The sequence below is a fragment of the Ursus maritimus genome, unplaced genomic scaffold (genome assembly GCF_017311325.1).
Source record: "Ursus maritimus isolate PB19 unplaced genomic scaffold, ASM1731132v1 scaffold_23, whole genome shotgun sequence".
Lineage (NCBI taxonomy): Eukaryota > Metazoa > Chordata > Mammalia > Carnivora > Ursidae > Ursus > Ursus maritimus.
The window spans coordinates 27,258,212-27,278,061 of NW_024424786.1; the positions used below are offsets into that span (position 1 = coordinate 27,258,212).

The 19,850-nt window shown below is 36.8% G+C and overlaps 1 protein-coding gene across 2 annotated transcripts in view; it reads left to right on the top strand.

Annotated features, from left to right (window-relative positions):
• The window catches only part of API5 (apoptosis inhibitor 5), a 28,096-nt gene that overhangs the window by 468 nt on the left and 7,778 nt on the right, over nt 1-19,850 (top strand). For both annotated transcript variants that reach the window (XM_040638972.1, XM_040638973.1), the window contains exons 2-11: nt 6,728-6,889; nt 7,991-8,084; nt 8,560-8,625; nt 9,580-9,731; nt 11,392-11,598; nt 12,317-12,421; nt 13,308-13,397; nt 14,413-14,594; nt 16,012-16,105; nt 16,886-16,942. In XM_040638972.1, coding sequence (XP_040494906.1) covers nt 6,728-6,889; nt 7,991-8,084; nt 8,560-8,625; nt 9,580-9,731; nt 11,392-11,598; nt 12,317-12,421; nt 13,308-13,397; nt 14,413-14,594; nt 16,012-16,105; nt 16,886-16,942 — 1,209 coding nt within the window. The remainder of the gene's footprint in view (nt 1-6,727; nt 6,890-7,990; nt 8,085-8,559; nt 8,626-9,579; nt 9,732-11,391; nt 11,599-12,316; nt 12,422-13,307; nt 13,398-14,412; nt 14,595-16,011; nt 16,106-16,885; nt 16,943-19,850) is intronic.

The following is a 19,850-nucleotide window of genomic DNA, read 5'->3' on the forward strand; positions in this document are numbered from 1 at the left end:
CCCCCCCCCCCCCCCCCCCCGTTAATTCTCATCCCGAGCCTTGCCCTGCAGATCGCTCTTAAAGTCTTTCTCCTTTCCGGTGGACGTCAGCCCGTCGGGAGATTAAATTGAGACTTCTTAAGAGGTCAGAAATGTCTTTGTCGAGGCAAAAAATCTATTAACTTGGAAAGAGTCTTTAGCAGACAGAAGTTTGTGAAAGACAGAAGAGGAGCACTTTTGCCCAGATTTTAACGAGGGCTTACGATTTCATTTATTCGGTACGTTTTTGACCGCCTACTATACACCTGGAGCTTTGCCGGGCGCTGAAGGTACAAGATAGAAAGTTACCCATGCCCTCCCCGAATGTACCTTTAGTGAGGGAGACTAATGATAAATAAGAAAGTTGGGTATCCGCCTTGGAAAGTATTGTGGAGAAAATATAACGGAGCAGTGCAGTGGCAGGGGGGAGGGGGAGAGTGCAGCTTTAAATAGAGTTGTCTGGCAAGAGCTCTCCGCAGTGTTTGCCCCAAGACACACAGTTTCAGCAGTGTTGAGGTGACCATACGGGCTTCTTTGTGAATTTTCAATTCACTGGAGTATATTGAACTTAAGGAGTTGGAGTGTGTGTTTGTGTGTGTGTTTTCTTGTAAAGAAAAGAACCAGGCTCTCCCAGAAGTAATCTTGATCATTGTTAGAAATTCTATGCCATATCTTTTCAGTGCTTAGAACTTAATGTGATTCTTTCTGCTTGTCTATCCCATGGAGTAGGAAGTGGAAGATCCTGTAGTCTGCTACTAACATTAGCAAGGCTGCGTGGCACAGCCCCTCCCAGCCCATTTTTCTGGACATGTGTAATTCAGGTAAATTCTTTCTCAGCTGAACAACACCACCAAAATTGTGATGTCAGGACCTTCCTTAAGCTTAACCTAGAATTGTGAATATATCAGTTTAAAGTACCAGATTATTTTCCTTCCAAATATATTTCTATTTCAGTAGGGAATTTTGACATCATCAATGAGAAATATACTGACAGTCTGTTGTAGATAAATATAGGTTATGTGTTGGGTCGGTACTGAAGAAGAAATTTTCTCCCCATTAAGACAAGATTGGAAAAACTATGATCAGTCATATTTTGATTTTGTTATTGTTCCTAGAAAGATTTAGTAGTGAAGATATTCTCCTTCATTGTGACAGATTTGAGGAGTATTGTAACAAATTGTTCTACCTAAAATTGACTTTGTTGCAAATCAGCAGAGGAGATGGTGTAGAAGCCAGAAGAGTGATCCTCAGTTTGTAGATGGTGCTCTCCCAAAGAGGTAGATCAGAAATTTTTTAGGGGAACTTAGAAACTGTGTACATAGTCATGTCCCATACCCCTACCTTCATTCTTTGCTGGATAGCAAAAGGGTTGACAGCCACCAACTTAGACTCTGTTTGGGCAAATAGAATCCAAACTGGAATTTACAAATACATCGTGAATAATTGAGAGTTGCTCACATTTTCCTCTTAGTGTTATCTTTAATCTTAAATACCATGTAAGATTGAGCGTTCTCCCTCAAGAGGTCAAAAATGTCTTTCTCAAGACAAAAATCTGCTTTTAATTTGGAAGGGATGCTTAGGAGACAGAAGTTTGTGAAAAACAAGAGGGCCTTTTTCATTCAGGCTTCAGTGAGGGTCCACAGTTTCATTTATTCAGTACATTTTTTGAGTGTCAACTGTCTACAAACACTGCCAGTTGCTAAAATTTTAGCAGGATTCCTTATCACGATCTGAAATCAGTACCTTCATGACTGTAATGATAGCTGTCAGACAACCATTTGAGACAAGAAGACCTTTGCATAATGAAGTGTAGTGATTGAGCCTCAAACAGTGAATTCTGGGAGGACTGAAGCTGGACTAATCCATATGGCTACTAATTCTGCTCTATTGTGTAATAACTTTTCCCCTTTTAGAGAAAAGTCCTAAAACTGCTCACCAAAAAAGATAGTGGGTTTCAGGATACTGCATGTGAATTTTAACTAAAAGCAAAGGCCAACTTAGGAAGGAACACCACTGATGATTTTTTAAAGCAAAAAAGTGTTAACATTCTTAGTGTAGCAAAGCCTGATTTTCATTTAACAAGGTTTATAGTCGGGTTGAGTTTACTGGCAGGTACCTATCTGGACATTTCTGAGACCATATTTGAGTTTTTAGCCTAGAACTTCCTTCTAACTTTTATTTTTATCCTTTGTCAAAGAGCAGAGTACCACAGTTGCTCATTCTGCTGCCATGAGGCGAGTGCCCTCCTCAGTACTGTCAATACTCCTTTGAGAGTAATGCTCTCTGAATATATTAGGAAAAACACAAGTTCTCTGAGGTTTTCAGCTAATTTTCCTCTTTCTCTTGATGAACCTTCTTGACACTGTGTATTCATTTATAGTACTTCAGATTTGTATTTTATTTCATGTGAGGACTTTTCTTATTCCCTTGCCAAATTATAAAGTCTTGAGGTTAAGACTCATTTTTTTTGTTTCCCTCCTTGCACTGTGACTTGCCCTTCAGTAGACATTTTTTCCTTAAAGTTGAAGAAGTACATTCAAAGAAAGAGCAGGTATAAGTATATTAATAATAAAGGTAATAATTATACAGTTAATATAATAAATGATACATAAATGTAATTACTGTGTGTGCATGTATATATATGAATGAGGATGAGAACTTCATACTCTCACATCATATTTAAACCATGAGCGTGTTTTCTAATGAGCAAACTTCAAGTGATAAATTCTAAATGAAGCATTATTTAATGCCTCAAAACCCTCCAGTCTCTTTGTCTTCTCTCTCGTAGCTCCTGTTTTCTACCTACTATTCAGCTTCCCTTCCCCTCACTCTGCTTCTGCTACTACTCCTTCTGTTCTCCTTCCTCTGCGGCGTGTTCCTTTACCTTTCCAACCCCCTTGCCACGGTGCTCCGCCTAGAGCACCCAACTCCCCATCGTAGAGCAAGCTATGGTCCACCATCTACTTTGTTTCTAATTTTTCTGAATTTTCTTAATTTTTAAATGTAGATATATTTAGTTTTATATTATGTAGTCAAAAAATTTTGAAAGTTAAAAAAAAAAACAAAAAACGCAACACCCGTGAAGGGACTAGGGCAGTTAGGCTGAGCTAAGATCAATATAAAGCCTGAATTCCGACTTCTCTTTTGTTCTCTTACATGGGAGTACATTGGCTCTTCATGGAAGAGTGTAAGTTTGATTGACTTATATTTCATTAAATAGCAGCACTCTTTTGGTACCTTTTTTTTCCCTTTTGTATGATTAGGCTAAAATCACAGACCAACGAAGTTCATAATCCCTCAAAAACAGGTAAAAGTATTAATATTGTCGATAATGTAATGATGTTGGATGGTGACAGATGGCGACTACATTTAATTGTAGTGAGCATTGAGTAATATATAGAATTGTCAAATCACTATGTTGTACGTCTGTATGTCAGCTATATTTCACTAATGTGTTAATTCAGTATTACATATACTAGATTTATTAATTGAGTGAAGAAAGTAGTATAGCTTAGCATATCCATTTTCTTTTTATGTCATGCCTGAGAAATACGTTTCTTGGAACTACATTGTTTCTTCTCTAAAATAATTGTTTAGGGGCACCTGGGTGATGCAGTTAAGCGGCCAGACTCTTGGTTTTGGCTCTGGTCGTGATCTCAGGATTCTGAAATCAAGCCCCGTGTAGCGCTTGTGCTCAGGTCGAGTCTGCTTGAGATTCTTTCTGTCACTCCCTTTGCCCCTCCCACTGCTGCTCTCTCTCTCTAAAATAAATAAATCTTAATAAATGAATAAAATAAAATAATTGTTTATTTCTTAGAAGCTGCATCCTGGTGTCAAACATGGCTTTACCTGGCATGTCACCGATCACTTGAATATATTGGATGTGCTTTGACAGTCACTATCACAAATTTCTTAACTGTAGAAGGTATATGCTGAATGTGGATCTTATTGTGACTGACTTTTTACTTGAAAATATTTTAGTGATTTCTTTAGAGTTTGCTTTTTTAATTAGCTATTAAAACCAATACATAGTTTCAGAAATGCATTAAAATATTTACAATTAAAACTTCTTATTAGGATCACAAATTTATTTATCTAGCTAGAAATGTACTCTTGGGTTGGAGGAGAAAAAAATCAGCACTGTGTAGTACTTAGAATACTTTATTATGGTTACGATCTGCCTGTCACCAAATCACTGTGATCACTGACAATATCACTTATATTTTGTTTCCTACTTTGAAAACTGGAAGTAATAACTACTTTAGGGAGATTCTGTAAAAAGTCTTGTCCCTGCGCTACAGTTAGAAGACAAAGAGCTGGCAAAGAAGAGCATTTTATTTTGCATTGTATAAATCAGTGTGAAATCTATTAGTAATGTTCATAGAAATTATTTGATAAAACTGATGCCTACCAATGGTAGAAACCTTGATTTCTAGTTTGAATATGTTAAAATGCTTAACTTTTCAAAGGACTTGCTGTGTTTGGGATGCTGTATCTCAGTTTACATGCCTGTACGGAGCCTATATTTGGGACTCAAATTTTATCTTTGATGGTCCTAGGTCTGGCAGGCTTGCTTTCTCTCTTCCTTTGTTAACGAAGATCTCAGAACTTAAAGAAGCTTGGTATTAGGCACAGGTCTTGACTTTAGAGCCTATCAGAACTATGTTCAGGTCTGGATCTGCTACTTGACTAGCTCTGTAGCTCTGGACAAAATTCACTTTCTGAGCCTTGGTTTTCTCATTTAAAATATAGGGATAGTAACACCTAAGTCAGGATTACTGTGAGGCATGTACACAAGACATTACTCATTCTCAGTAGGCTTTCAATAAATGTCGCTAATGATTCCTTTTTATTCTATTCAGATATTTTTTTTTGACAAGAGAATGAATTGTTTGAAGTAGGGATTCTTCATTTAATTTTAGACAATGTAAGGAATTTCTTCAAAAGGCTTTATAAGTAAAGCTTTGTTTGATTTAAAGGAAATTGGATTTGATACTCTGCAAAAAGTAAGGGTGTCAGAACTGTTTAAAACTTTGATCTTATGAAGTCTGTCTGGAAGACATGAGACAAACCACAGGAATGTACAGTGGTAGAGAAGTTAGCCCTAATTTTTCAAACCTTTGCATTAAAAAACGTGTAACATACTTTTGAAGTAGTAATTCCTGAAGATTGTTTTGTGTCTGCACTTCATGAGGAAGCTAACCTAATTCAGAGAAATTTTTCTGATTTAGGAGTTGGTGTTACGTTTAAGATATTAAAAGGAGTTGTCAATCAGTTGGTGGAAATGTAGTTTTTTAGAACTAATTTTTAGAATTTATGTATTTTAGATAGGTTAGCAGTATTTGAACTTTCAATCTAGTATTTTTGCAGAATATATTAAAACCTGTACCTTTAAAAGATCTAATTGTGACTATAGCCTTTTTGATACTAGAACACTTTATTTCTGATATTAAAGTCCTTAATTGAGATCCTGGTGTGCCTAAATAACTTCGCATTTTGCTTTATTATTTCCATTTAACATAGTATTGTCCATGAAAAGAGTTATTATAAAACTAAAGTTTGGGCAATTCTACAATCCCTTGGATTTTTATCATTATTTTCCTTTTGATGGCATAAAATATCTAAAGCAGAGCATTGCCTTGAACAGAGTAAACACTATGCTGTGTGCACATTTGGTATCATTATTATAATGTTTAATGTTTTTCAGTAATTAGAAGTTTTATCCATATGTCCAACAGAAGGTGTATTTATAATCTCAGGATTTATTACTCCTGTTTGCCAGCTTGATCATTGTCATTTAAGAAAAGAACTGGTTTGGAGGCAAGGGTGTAAGGGGGATTGGGAACTTTTTGACTCTTCACATTATGAGTATCCGAGGGAGAGCACTTCTGAATTTTTTTTTTTTTTTTTAAAGGAAACAAATGAGGGGCATCTGGGTGGCTCAGTCGGTTAATCATCCAACTCTTGATTTCAGCTCAGGTCATGATCTGAGGGTCATGAAATCAAGCCCTGTGTTGGGCTCCGTGCTGAGCATGGAGTTTGCTGGAGACTCTCTCCCTTTCCCCCTCCCCTGCCCTCCCCATGTGCTATCCCTCTCTCTCTCTCTCTCAAAATAAGTAAGTAAAAGGAAACAAATGAGTTTTGAATGTATTCTAATAAAAAGTTAAATATGTGACATTAGAATCTTTCTTAATCCAAAGTTGACTGTCTAGAATGAGTTATTGTTTTCGTGTCATAAAATAAATGAAACCAAAAAAGCTTCCTAACCTTCCTGCTATTGCTTAATTTCGAGATTGTATTCTCTCCACCTTCATCAAGCTGCTAGTTGAAATCAGATAAAAATGATTAAGTAGATGTAACACAATTCTTTGAGAGTTCTATGGTATTCATATAATGTTTAACCATGATACAGTCACAAGGTCAGGGTCAGTAATCACTAGTACGAGGAAGCATTGGTGTGTCAACAAATTTATTTGCTTTCTCCATTTAAAATACAAGTCATCTTTCTTTCTTCCCAACTGACAAATAAAATGGGGGGGGGGACAGGGGAGAAGATGGTAGGAATATAGGTGTCCAATTTAAACAGTAAAACTCCAAAAATAAGTCCTTTTTAGCCTATGTAAAACTTTTCTAATTTAAAACAGGCTCAAGTTTGTTTAGCTTCCCATCCTTAAACATTGTTTCTTTTCTGCTTTATTCTTTCTTTCAGCATAAAGATGCCTATCAAGTGATACTAGATGGTGTGAAAGGTGGTACTAAAGAAAAAAGATTAGCAGCCCAGTTTATTCCGAAATTCTTTAAACATTTTCCAGAATTGGCTGATTCCGCTATCAATGCACAGTTAGACCTCTGTGAGGATGAAGATGTATCGGTACGTTTATGATTGATGTTTTCAACAAGCTTTCAGATGTCTCACTTGCCATTTTCAGACACTTCCTACGTGCAGCTAATGTAATTGAAGCACCAGTCGTATCCATGCACAGTGAAGTAACTGCTGTGTGGTTTGGCGTGATGCCATACTGAGGCTTAAATCTGTGTTTGAGAAAATGTATTCTTTCTTTCACCACCTTTCAACTGTGAAAAATGCATAGAATCACAAAATATTTTGTTTTGCTTATCTGTTATCCACTGGTAAAAATGGGTTGTGGCTCACATTTTTTCATAGATCGTTATACATGGTGCACGTGAAATTAGACTAATGTTAGTTTTCAATCAATTTATACTTAGATACTTAAAATATTAAGTGTTATACCATATAGTTTCAACACCTCTAAATATTGTGCACAGCAAAAAAATAATTTGTCTTGTTTAATCATTACATGTGACTACTAGAATAAGAAGAAATAGTTTTTCCTTGGAACAGTTAACCGTCAGCATTTCTGGCTGCTGATTCAGGTTCCTGAGAACTTTCAACTATCACCTCCTAGCTTTTCAAATGAAATTAGTGAATCGCCAGCATTTCATGCACAATTTGCTACATATAAGTCCTATCCATTTTTATTTTAAACTAAATAAGCTAGGACAACAAATTTGGAATTAAGTACACAGAATATATTCACAGATGTTATATTAAGTAGTTAATACTGGAAATTCTAAAGTAAATATAGTTACTAGATTAGATAGGTCATGCCACTCTAGCCATTCTTAAGGGCTACTGTAGTATATGCCCAAAGGTAGCAGAGACCCAAAAGTTACAGGTTATCAATATATAAACTGTTGTTTATGATCTCAAATCTGCCTACTCCAGTCAGGTAAATTGTATTTAACATCCCTTTCTACCACATATTTAATTATTCTAAAATTATTCTAAAAATTATTTCTAAAACTGCTAGAAGTCTCATGTTTCATATTTTGGTGATTCATATGCCCCTAATTATGGTTTCTCTGTGGTTTTAGTTTTCCTTAAAGGTTGGGGTTGTTGTTTCTGTTAATGATAGTATTTGGTTAATTTTTTACTTGAAATTGTATTCAGATTCGACGGCAAGCAATTAAAGAGCTGCCTCAGTTTGCCACTGGAGAAAATCTTCCTCGAGTGGCAGATATACTAACCCAACTTCTGCAGACAGGTAAGGAATTATTACCCTTTTATCTAAATATAACTTCTCTTTGAAAAAGTGACTCTGTTTTTAGCTTTTTTTTTTCTTTATGGCTGAAGGAACTACTTCTAATCGAAATTAAAATTATTTTTTTCATTCAGTAATTTGAAGCTTAATTGGATTGTGATTACGTAATTCCTAATGTTGTTTTGCTTTGTTTTTAATTGTTTATAAAGATATAGTTTTGATGTATCATGATTTTCCCCCAATTTACTGTAGTTTTTTAATTGTACCATTTTAACGTAAAAGCTTTCTCGGTATGCCAGATCAGGTTCTTTACCTTTATAGGGAAGGTGTTATTTTCTTGATACTTGAGAAGAATGCTTAGTTATATGTCTGCTTTCAATGTAATGTGTGAGAAACTATATTGAATTTTAGGTTTGAAAATGAAGCAAATGATATTTTTCATTCATTTTATACATTGTACTACTTTTTCTCTAACCAGATGACTCTGCAGAATTTAACTTAGTGAACAATGCCCTGTTAAGTATATTTAAGATGGATGCAAAAGGTAAGGCCACCTCTTGTTCTGTTGTGCTTGATGTGGTTAAAAAAAAAAAATTGGGCAGCTTGGCATAATTCATTAAGGATAAAGTCAGATTCTTCCAGAGATCTATTTCGTAAAAGTTCTAAGTATTCTTTTAAAAAGCTGCTTACCAGGGGCGCCTGGGTGGCACAGCGGTTAAGCGTCTGCCTTCGGCTCAGGGCGTGATCCCGGCGATCTGGGATCGAGCCCCATATCAGGCTCTTCTGCTATGAGCCTGCTTCTTCCTCTCCCACTCCCCCTGCTTGTGTTCCCTCTCTCGCTGGCTGTCTCTATCTCTGTTGAATAAATAAATAAAATCTTTATAAAAAAAAAAAAAAAAGCTGCTTACCAGGGGTGCCTGGGTGGCTCAGTCGGTTAATCGTTTGCCTTCACGTCGGTCATGAGGGTCACCAGGGTCCTGAGATCAAGCCCTGCATTGGGCTCCCTGCTCAGCGGGGAGCCTGCTTCTCACTCTTGCTCTGCCTGCCGCTCTGCCTACTTGTGCGCTCTCTCTCTTTTTGTGTCAAATAAATAAATAAAATCTTTAAAAAAAAAAAGAAAGCTGCTTAGCGCAAGGTATTTGTGACTCACAAAACCAGCAGAAGTAATTGTAAAAACATCAGATTTTTCCGTTAGTAATCTGTTGGAAGACTCCCTTTGCCACATTAGAGAAATTCTCCAAAACAGCTGGGTTTATTTATTATTAATAATGATTAAAAAGGGAAAGTCATGCTCAAGTTGATTCTGAATCCATGAAGAAAGCATGTGATTGCTTTTATGGTTGGGTCTGTAGAAATTTCAAACTAACTTAGCCAGAATCAATGATATTCAGGATGCTTATTAACTCACTGGAAAAGAAACACTGTTAAATGAGTTAAACAGAAAAACTTCATGAGGATAAAGAATTGACTTGCTACACACAACTGTTTTGTTTTGCAGGGACTTTAGGTGGCTTGTTTAGCCAAATACTTCAAGGAGAGGACATCGTTAGAGAACGAGCAATCAAATTCCTTTCTACAAAACTTAAGACTTTACCAGATGAAGTCTTAACAAAGGAAGTAGAGGAACTTATACTAACTGAGTCTAAAAAGGTAAGCTGCAGTTATCATTTAACAGGACTACTCTAAAGCAAAAGAACATATTTGAAATTAGCAGTATGTATGGGGCGCCTGGATGGTTCAGTCGGTTAAGCATTTGCCTTTAGCTTGGGTCATGATCCCAGGGTCCTGGGATCGAGCCCTGCATCAGGCTCCCCACTAAGCGGGCAGTCTGCTTCTCCCTCTGTCTCTCCCCTGGCTTGTGTTCTCTCTCACTCTCTGTCTTTCAAATAAATAAAATCTTTAAAAAAAAAGATGAAATTAGCGTAGATAGCTTATGTATAAAATGATGTATTCCGTTAGAACCACCATAGAATGTCAAGCTTTTCTTATACTGTATTTTGCACATTGGTCACCAGTAATGATGAATCAGCATGTTAATTTAAAGGGATGTGATCACATTTAAATCTTTTGTGGTGTTATCCTCAAAATTTATGCATTCTTCAGTGCTCTGTGCAAATCATTTCCTTCAGTAAATTTTACCTAATGTCCACTCCTCTACCCAGTTTTAGGATATTCTCCTGTAGTATTCTGGATCATTTCAAAATGACAAGGAAACGCATTGAGATGCCTTTTTTTTTTCCATATTATCCCATACCACTATAAGCTCAGGAGACCATGCTTATTTGTGCCCCAGCATCTAGCATAGAGATGCTAAGATTCGCAAGGTTTGTCACAGCTAACTTTTTACTTAGAAAGTACCAAAGTTTGAAGATCATTGCTTTTATATATATGTTCAGGAAAATTCCAAATTGTCTCTTAACAACACCACTCACTTGCTTACTGATGCTATTTCTTCAGTGAGAGCAAAAGGAGCAGCTCTCCAGCTAGGACTGTCAACATACTTTACCTGTGCCCCAGCTAGTAACCTGGTGGAGTACGTCATGATCGCTTGTTTCTTCGGTCAGTGAATAGAAAGGCTTTGACCCACTCATGTGGAGCACTTAAGACTTGTATGGTCTTCTATTTTGTATACAATTGCCATATTAATGTGAACTAATTTATTGTTGCTTTTATTTTTGCTTTGTTTTTTTAAATTTTTTTTATCATGTTATGTTAGTCACCATACAGTACATCATTAGCTTTTATTTATTTTTAAAGATTTTATTTTTTAAGTAATCTCTGTAACCTAACACAGGGCTTGAATTTACAACCCCAAAAGCAAGAGTCGCAGGCTCTTCCGACTGAGCCAGGCAGGCACCCTGAGCTGCTTTTAAATATAGGAAACTGAATCTGATTTGATAATCACTACAGAATTTTTTGTTGTTGTTGTTCTTACCATACCCCCCCCAAAGAGCCTTTTTAGACTATTTTTTCTTAGCCGTTCTCCTGTGAAATTTTAATGCCACAGATACACTGTATCTATTTATGCATTTTTTGTGTATCTGTACTTTATACACAAAAAAAGAGTAAGTTTTCCAAGAACCAAGTTTTGCCCCTTTGGAGACAGTATAGCACCCCACTGAGAATGCGTGGTGTACTCTTAAAGCTAAATTGACTGAAGCCAGAAGTTGTCCTCTCATCAGTATTTCAGAAATATTAATAGCAATCTGACTTTAGTAAGGGAAATAAATTTGTTACACTGTTTCAGTATTGCTCTTTCTTTCCTATTCAGGTGATAACAGTACTATAATTCTGAATCGTCTCTTTCTAGGTCCTAGAAGATGTGACTGGTGAAGAATTTGTTCTGTTCATGAAGATACTCTCTGGGTTAAAAAGCTTACAGACAGTGAGCGGAAGACAGCAACTTGTAGAACTGGTGGCTGAACAAGCCGACCTGGAACAAACCTTCAATCCCTCGGATCCCGACTGCGTGGACAGGCTCTTACAGTGCACTCGGCAGGCAGTACCCCTCTTCTCTGTGAGCTCTTTGTTTTACATGGTTGCTATTTTGATTACTCTATTGAAGCTTATATTTCTATAGATACTCACTTGAGCATTCTCCTCAAACTTTTGCATAAAATAGTAACACAATGGAGTGAATATTTACTTTATGGAGGCCTTGGTGGGGTTGTTGAAAGTCCAAAGCAGCAAGAAATTTCTTTTTAAAGTCTTGCTTAGAGACTTTTTTAAAGTCTAGAGAATTTTGCATCATACTTTATGGTTTGGCTGAGTTTTTTAACTATTTGGTTCAGTAATTTAGATTTTTTTTCTTAAATTTTCTAACAGATCGTTGTTCCAGGTGAATATGCTCTTTTTCTCTGGCTTTGTGATTCTCCTGGCCATGAGTCTTCCAGGATATGCATAGAATAGTTTGAAAAACACTGTATAAAGGACTCCTCCTTTTTGAAGAGTGTACAAAATTCAACACAAAGATACCCCAAAAATTTGACGTGAGACTTGAGGAAGAGTTTGAAAATTTATAGATGTACCAGTGCTCCAGATTACTTTGCAACAAAGTGTGTATTGTCTACCAGGGTTATTGCTGGGGTGCCCTAGGGTATGCACTGTGTTGTATTTATAGCCACAGTACTTGATGTCACGCTCAGCATTTATTGAATGACATTCTGCTATTATATTTGAAAGAATATTCCCCCCCCCTTTTTTTTACTAACTCATTGTTCTTTGGATTTTTACAGAAAAATGTGCATTCCACAAGGTTTGTGACTTACTTCTGTGAGCAGGTTCTCCCTAACCTTAGTTCCTTGACTACCCCAGTGGAGGGTCTTGATATACAGTTGGAGGTAAGAGAAAAACGTCTGCTTTTAGTACTCAAAAGGCATTCTCATATTTTAACATAAATAACAGTAGAGATCTGATTTCTAAGAGAGGAAAGGAGTGCACATAGGAATGCTTTATGAATTCAGTGGAAGTTTCATGATACTATATGTTCATCATACTCTCTCTCTTTGTAGGCTTAATACTTCTAAATAAGGTGTGTAGTTCATGACTGTTCCTATTTCTATCCATAATTGATAGAGCCAGATTTAAATTGGGTTAATGCAAAATATCCTGTATCCCTTCTCCAATATAATTGATGACTCTCTTTGTAATTCAGCTGTAATGTACATACACATTTTTTTCACAGCACGTGTCACATTTATCTCTCCACTTTTAACTGATTCATCTCTATATCCCCAGAATCTAGTGCAGAGCCTGATTCTGAAAGGCAGTTAATAATGATTGTTGAATTGAGCTGAAATGTGGAAATGTATGTGCCATTTCCCTCATAGGTTTTTGGGATAGAGAAGAGTACCACTGTGTATTGACGCTATCATTTGCTTCAGATATCTTAGGTTTGGCTTATTAGACTGGGATTGAGTAAAGGAGAGATGGACCTCAAGAATAGTAGCAATTATCAGTACTTTGAGTTAGTGTCCAGAGACTAAATTTAATAGCAAATGAAGCCCATTCTAAACATTAGTAAGTAATTCTTTGCTGTTAAAAGGTCTTCCTAAGTGTCTCTTCCTAGTACAATATTAAGCTGTAGCAGAAAGTAGCCTTAGCGTGCTCGCTTCAGCAGCACATATACTAAGAAAGTAGCCTTAGAAAGTTATCTAGAATCATTCTTTTTTACAGGCCTAGCCCATTTAAAAAAAAATACTAATAACAGTGAATTGTGTGTTTTAGGTATTGAAACTATTGGCAGAGATGAGTTCATTTTGTGGTGACATGGAAAAGCTAGAAACAAATTTAAGGAAACTATTTGACAAGTTATTGGTAAGAACTTTTTTCTTTTCTTATGGCATAGTCAGTATGTAATCCCAGAGTCTAATAGCGTGGTGTAATTTCTAGAGAACCAACTTTTGAAATTCAGATTAGATAAAATAATTCTAGCAGATGTTTTTAGTTGTTCAGGCCACATGTTGTCTACTTTTAAAAGAAAATTTTTGACATTTCTTCTGTTGATGGTTTGCATAAAAGATAACACAGAATTTTTATAGTAGGTCTTTCTGCTATTCCTTTCTCAAAATATTTTTCACATTTGCTTCAGGTCTTCATCCAGGTTGCTGCCCAAGGCCAGGTAGCTATAGCAGCCAGGAAGTAAAGTCATTTAAGTCATAATTGTGGCAAAAATGGGCCATCTGATAAAATCATTATCAGCATCACCAAGTGATTTTCTTGTTGGATGTAGGCACTTGTTTAACTGACACAGTGAGTGATAAGCATTAGATCTATAGTATGAATTGAGTCATCCAACATCTGGAGCTCTTCCAGACCCGTAACACCTACCAGGGTGTGATAGCTCTCGTATTGAATGCCTTTGGCAGTACTTGGAATGTAAGGAGAGTCAAACAATGTGGGAAAATGTTCAGAAAGGATTTTTGGAATTAGCGTAATAAAGTGGTGAAAAGCATCAGCTTTTGGTGGCAAACCTAGATTGAATCCTGATTCTTCATCTTACTTTTTCACCATAGGAAAATTACTGAAGCTCTGAGAATTTCAGTTCCTTCATTTGCATAAGTGCCTAATAAATGTTACTAGCTACTTCACTGTCAGTAATAGTAGGTGCAGTGGTGGTGGTAGCAGCAGCTACCACATAGGTTAATATGGAGGGTCGACAGCTAGGTCGTTGTCATTGATCCAGTAGGTAAAAGGGATATCTCACCTAAATTTCTGATTTTGGTAGTTTTTAGTGCTTCATGTCTTAAAAGCATACCCTGCAGTTACTCCACTGTTTATACTTAGAGCATTTACAGCAGATTGCAAATATCTCTATATTTTCATCTTTTAGGAATACATGCCTCTCCCTCCAGAAGAAGCAGAAAATGGGGAGAATGCTGGTAATGAAGAACCCAAGCTGCAGTTCAGCTATGTGGAATGTTTGTTGTACAGCTTTCACCAGTTGGGCCGAAAACTTCCAGATTTCTTAACGGCCAAACTGAATGCAGAAAAGCTGAAAGATTTTAAAATTAGGTGATGTATGATTGAAGTGGTCCAGTCCTTGCAAAGATGATGGCTATCTTGATACTTCCTTGGTTTCCTTTTACAAGAGCTGTCTCCCCACCCTGCCTTACCTGGTGGGACAAAATGGAAGATCCACAAAACAGGAATGTCTGTAAACCTGTGGCATAACAAATCCATGGGAGAGAACTTTTTCAAAAACAGACTCACTGTCCTCACTTGCTTTATGATCTTGAGCAGGTTCCCAACCTCTCTAACCCCTGATTTTCCTCAGCAGTTACATTAAATGATAACAGCACCTGCCTCGTAGTGTTGTGAGAATGAGACAGTGAATAGAAAGCTTTGAGCACAGTGCCTGGCACATAGTGGGTACTCTAAACTGGAGCTGCGGTTGTTAATGTCTTAAAGTGCTCTAGGGGGGCAGCACTGGAGAAATCCTAAGTCGTTTCCATGAACACACTTCGTATTGAATCTTTTTATTAACAACTTCACATCTTAAATTTTGAAATGGTTGGGGTGTCTGGGTGGCACAGCGGTAAAGCGTCTGCCTTCGGGGCGTGATCCCGGCGTTATGGGATCGAGCCCCACATCAGGCTCCTCCGCTAGGAGCCTGCTTCTTCCTCTCCCACTCCCTCTGCTTGTGTTCCCTCTCTCGCTGGCTGTCTCTACCTCTGTCAAATAAATAAATAAAATCTTTAAAAAAAGGTGTTTTTTTTGAAATGGTTGGCCACTGTATTATCTGTTACTGTCCTCTTTGGTAAGGCAGTGGTTTAGTACTTGGTGAAACATTTGATCAGAAGCAGCAAGTTAAGAAATTCCTGCAAAAATTAAAAAATGATGCCAGGTTATTAATCAGAGGACTAGAAGTCAGCAGGATGGAGCTATATACTGCCTTTCTTCACCTATTATCTAGGAACAAACTTGAAAAGGGTATTTCTTCGAACTCTGAGATTTAGATGAGTTTATAATAAATTCTCATATCAGCAATTTTGTTTTATTTTCAACTAAACCTTGAGGATCAAACACTGTCCCTTGTTAGCAGATAAATACATAGAGGTTAAGTGACTTGTCTAAGGTCACTTGACCTGCAGTTGGCCAGTGAAAGAGTAGAACCCAGGCCATCTGAGTCTAATCCATGGATCCTGCATAGTTCACTCTGACCATGCCTTACAGAATAACATAATAAGCACAGTGTTATAAATCAATCCCTTGCCAGGTTGAGTATGGATTTCCTCACATTTTTGGTAAGGGAAAACTGTTTATTTCACTTATTTATGTATCTCTTGGGGTCATATATTGATAATTCTTAAAAGTTCCTCAAAAAAATTATCTTTATTAGTTAAGAACATTTAGCAATAGTGGAAGATTCTTTGAGTTTAAAAACAGTTGAAGTGGTGATTTGCTAATTAACCAATACTTTTTTATTTAGGCTGCAGTACTTTGCACGGGGTCTGCAGGTTTATATCCGACAACTTCGCTTGGCTCTGCAGGGTAAAACAGGCGAGGCCTTAAAAACGGAAGAGGTAAGAATACTGGGTCACATCTTGTAAGGCAATTTTTTATAATAGCCAGCATGTAGTACAAATTCAGGCCCAATTCATATGTTGAAATGTAACATTTGACTTTTTTGAACTGGTAACACAAGTCTATGTTGAAGATAAATATGTTAGAAGATTGTCTGCATACTTATTTGCTATGTTATATTTTTATCCTTATTGAAATATTTCAAATATTTCTAAGTTTGTGAACAGTGTTACCAAACTTAGATACATACCAGTCTTTCACTAGGATCACATTAGCACATTTTGTTCAAATATTTGATTGACGTTTGTGATATTTTAATTTTTACCTTTTGGAAAACCATAAATTTACATTGAAAAAAAGATTAAATTGCCAGTTCTAAACCAGACTATATGTGTGTTTCTGTTGGGATTTTTGGATTTCTCTGATCTCACCTATTTTGATCAATCTTCATCCCAATCCCAATGAAATATTTTAAGTTTTCATTATGTCTTCCTGTAACTTAAGCTGGTGACTTTTAAAACAACTCCTATGTACATATGACCTATCCCTCGCTCATTTTTTTCAGATAAATAGTAGATAACATTTTAATGTTCTAAGCTGTCATGGGAACATAAAGATTATTTGCTTTTGTTGCCATCTTTACACTGGTTTAGAGTTAAGAAGTGGGAATAAGTAGAAATGATTCTGAAAGAGAAGTGTAATTATACTGTAGTTCTATATGGGGATGGGATATGCATTATAAAAGTTATTGGCACTTTAATTTTGTTTTCCTTTTGCAGAACAAGATTAAAGTTGTTGCACTGAAAATAACAAATAATATTAATGTTTTAATCAAGGTAAGTGTTCCTTTCTTACCCAGTCCTTCCAGCTAGCTAGAAAGTTAGTGCAAGAGGTTATCCATGTGTTTTTAAGTCTATAGTGGTACTGTTAAAAGGGAGATTCCATTGTATTCCAGATGTTTGGCCTTTTAAGGCTTTATGCTTTTTATAATACCAAGTGCCATTTCTGTAGCAATCATAAAGTCATACATTGTTTTATTTATTTAAAAGTTATTGCAGAAAATTGCAAACAAAGGGAGGCATGCAGATTTTGTCTGACCCAAAGCATTGGAACAAATACATTTAGACTCAGAAATTTCACTGATTTAAGTTCTGGTGGTCTGTTGGTTCCTTTCAAGTGGCCAGTAAAACCCTGCTTTGCTTACATTAAGGATAGACAAGACTGTGTGGCCCATGATATGTTTCCCTATGGTCTTTTGTGTTAACTTGTCATGTAATAAATTGAGAGCTTTCTGTACTGTAGGCTAAGATGTACCTTACCATTAAACCATAAATACCCTTCAGTTCTCTTTACCCTCCCTGAGTATCCATTAATCTAAACAAAAGACGATATTGCAGGGGGCAGGCGGGGGGCGGGGGGAAAGAATCACAACAAAGTAACCATCATCTGTTCCTATAAGTTAACAGTACTGTAGCCAGGTAGAAAAAGAAATGATATTTGTAACACCTAGAGCACAAAGCTGACGGTAACAAAATTAGGACTAGTGGTATACCCTAACACTAATCTGGTAAAAATCCATGGGATAATTACTTTTTATCAGAAGAGAGGGAAACTTTTCAGAGAAAGCAACAGTGAGACATTAAGGAATGAGTATCATGGAAAGAGAGGTATGAATACTCCCATCTCCTAAGAAAATTTTTATAATTTTACTCCTTTTATTTTATTTTTTTTAATTTAAATCCAAGTTAGTTAACATAAGTGTAATATTGGTGTCAGGAGTAGAATTTAGTGACTCATCACTTACATATAACACCCAGTGCTCATCCCAACAAGTGCCGCCTTTAATACTCATCCCCCGCTTAGCCCATCCCCCACCCACCTCCCCTCCAGCAACCCTCTGTTGTCTTACCTATAGAGTCTTTTATGGTTTGCCTCCCTCTCTGTCTTATTTTTCTTTCCCTTCCCCTGTGTTCATCTGTCTTATTTCTTAAATATGATTTTACTCATATACGGACTTATTTCACTTAGCATAATACACTTCTGTTCCATCCACATTGCCATTGTAAATGGCAAGATTTCATTTTTTTTGATGGCTGAGTAATATCCTAATACACACACACACACGTATATATATACATACACACCCACAAACACACACCACATCTTCTATATCCATTTATCAGTTGATGGACATTTGGGCTCTTTCCATAATTTTAGTCACCACTTATTTCAAACTTAAAAATAATAATTTCAAACAGTGAATTCATATATTAAAATGTGAGTTTTTTTGAGAAATAATTTACACACATCGCTGTGTCAGTTTAAAATATATAATATGGGGGCGCCTGGGTGGCTCAGTCGGTTAAGCGTCTGCCTTCAGCTCAGGTCATGATCCCAGGGTCCTGGGATCAAGCCCTCTGTCGGGCTCTTTGCTCAGCGGGAAGCCTGCTTCTCCCTCTCTCTCTGCCTACAGCTCTCTCTGCTTGTGCTGTCTCTCTGTCTCTGTCAAATAAATAAATAAATCTTTAAAAAATAATAAAGTATATAATATTTACATATATGGTGAAATGATTACAAAGAGATTTAGCCAACATCCATTTTCTCATATAGATATAGTAAAATCCCTTTCTTAATAACATTATCATATGTTAAATTAGTCCAGTTAGAAACCTCAGGCATTCTTGATCCAAAGGACTTTACCACTGACTAATTCCCTGCATTTATCTGGCACAGTAGACTTAAGTTGCATATAGAAGGTGGTTTTTATTAGTATGTTTAACTGTGGAAAGAACACAGTTTAACCAAATTTTACCTATATATAAAAATCAGAGTGAGGTGCCTTAGTTGCTCAGTCGGTTGGGTGTCCGACTCTTGGTTTCAGCTCAGGTCATGATCTCACAGTCATGGGATTGAGCCCCATTTTCGGCTCTGCAGTCAGCATGGAGAGTACTTCAGATTCTCTTCCCCCCCCGACACACACACNCTTTCTCTCTCTCAAATAGTTATATAAAATGTTTTTAAAAATCAAAGTGAAACCTGTTAAGAAATGTTAGGTAAAAGTACTAAGTATGTCTAGAAATCCATCCAAGTTTTGAGGCTATCATGAGGTTAGATGATTTCAGTTCTGGATTACTTTCACTTTTAAATTCAGCAAACATTTGCATTACCACATACTAATAATTTGGTATTTAAATCTTGTGGGCTTTTCCCTTGTTGGTAATTTATAGATATTTGAGAAAAAGAAAAATATGATTAGCCAGAACTTTAGTTTCCTAATTTTGTTCTAATTTTGAACCACTTAAAAGTCTGCAAAAGCAAATGCAGTTTGCACCATTCTTTTTCCCTCAAAGCACCTAGGTGACTGCATCTGTGCAAAAGAAATACTTATTTATTTTTTTAAAGATTTTTTATTTATTTATGTGACAGAGAGACAGCCAGCGAGAGAGGGAACATAGCAGGGGAGTGGGGGAGGAAGAAGCAGGCTCCCAGCGGAGGAAACCGATGTGGGACTCGATCCCGGAACTCCAGGATCACGCCCTGAGCCGAAGGCAGACGCTTAAGGACTGCGCTACCCAGGCGCCCCAAGAAATACTTATTTTAACACTTTGTGTATTACAGTTGATACATTTTATCCTGGAATTCTAAATGATCATGATTTAGAAAAAATTTAGCTAGGGGCGCCTGGGTGGCTCAGTCGGTTAAGGTCATGATCCCAGAGTCCTGGGATTGAGCCCCATGTCAGGC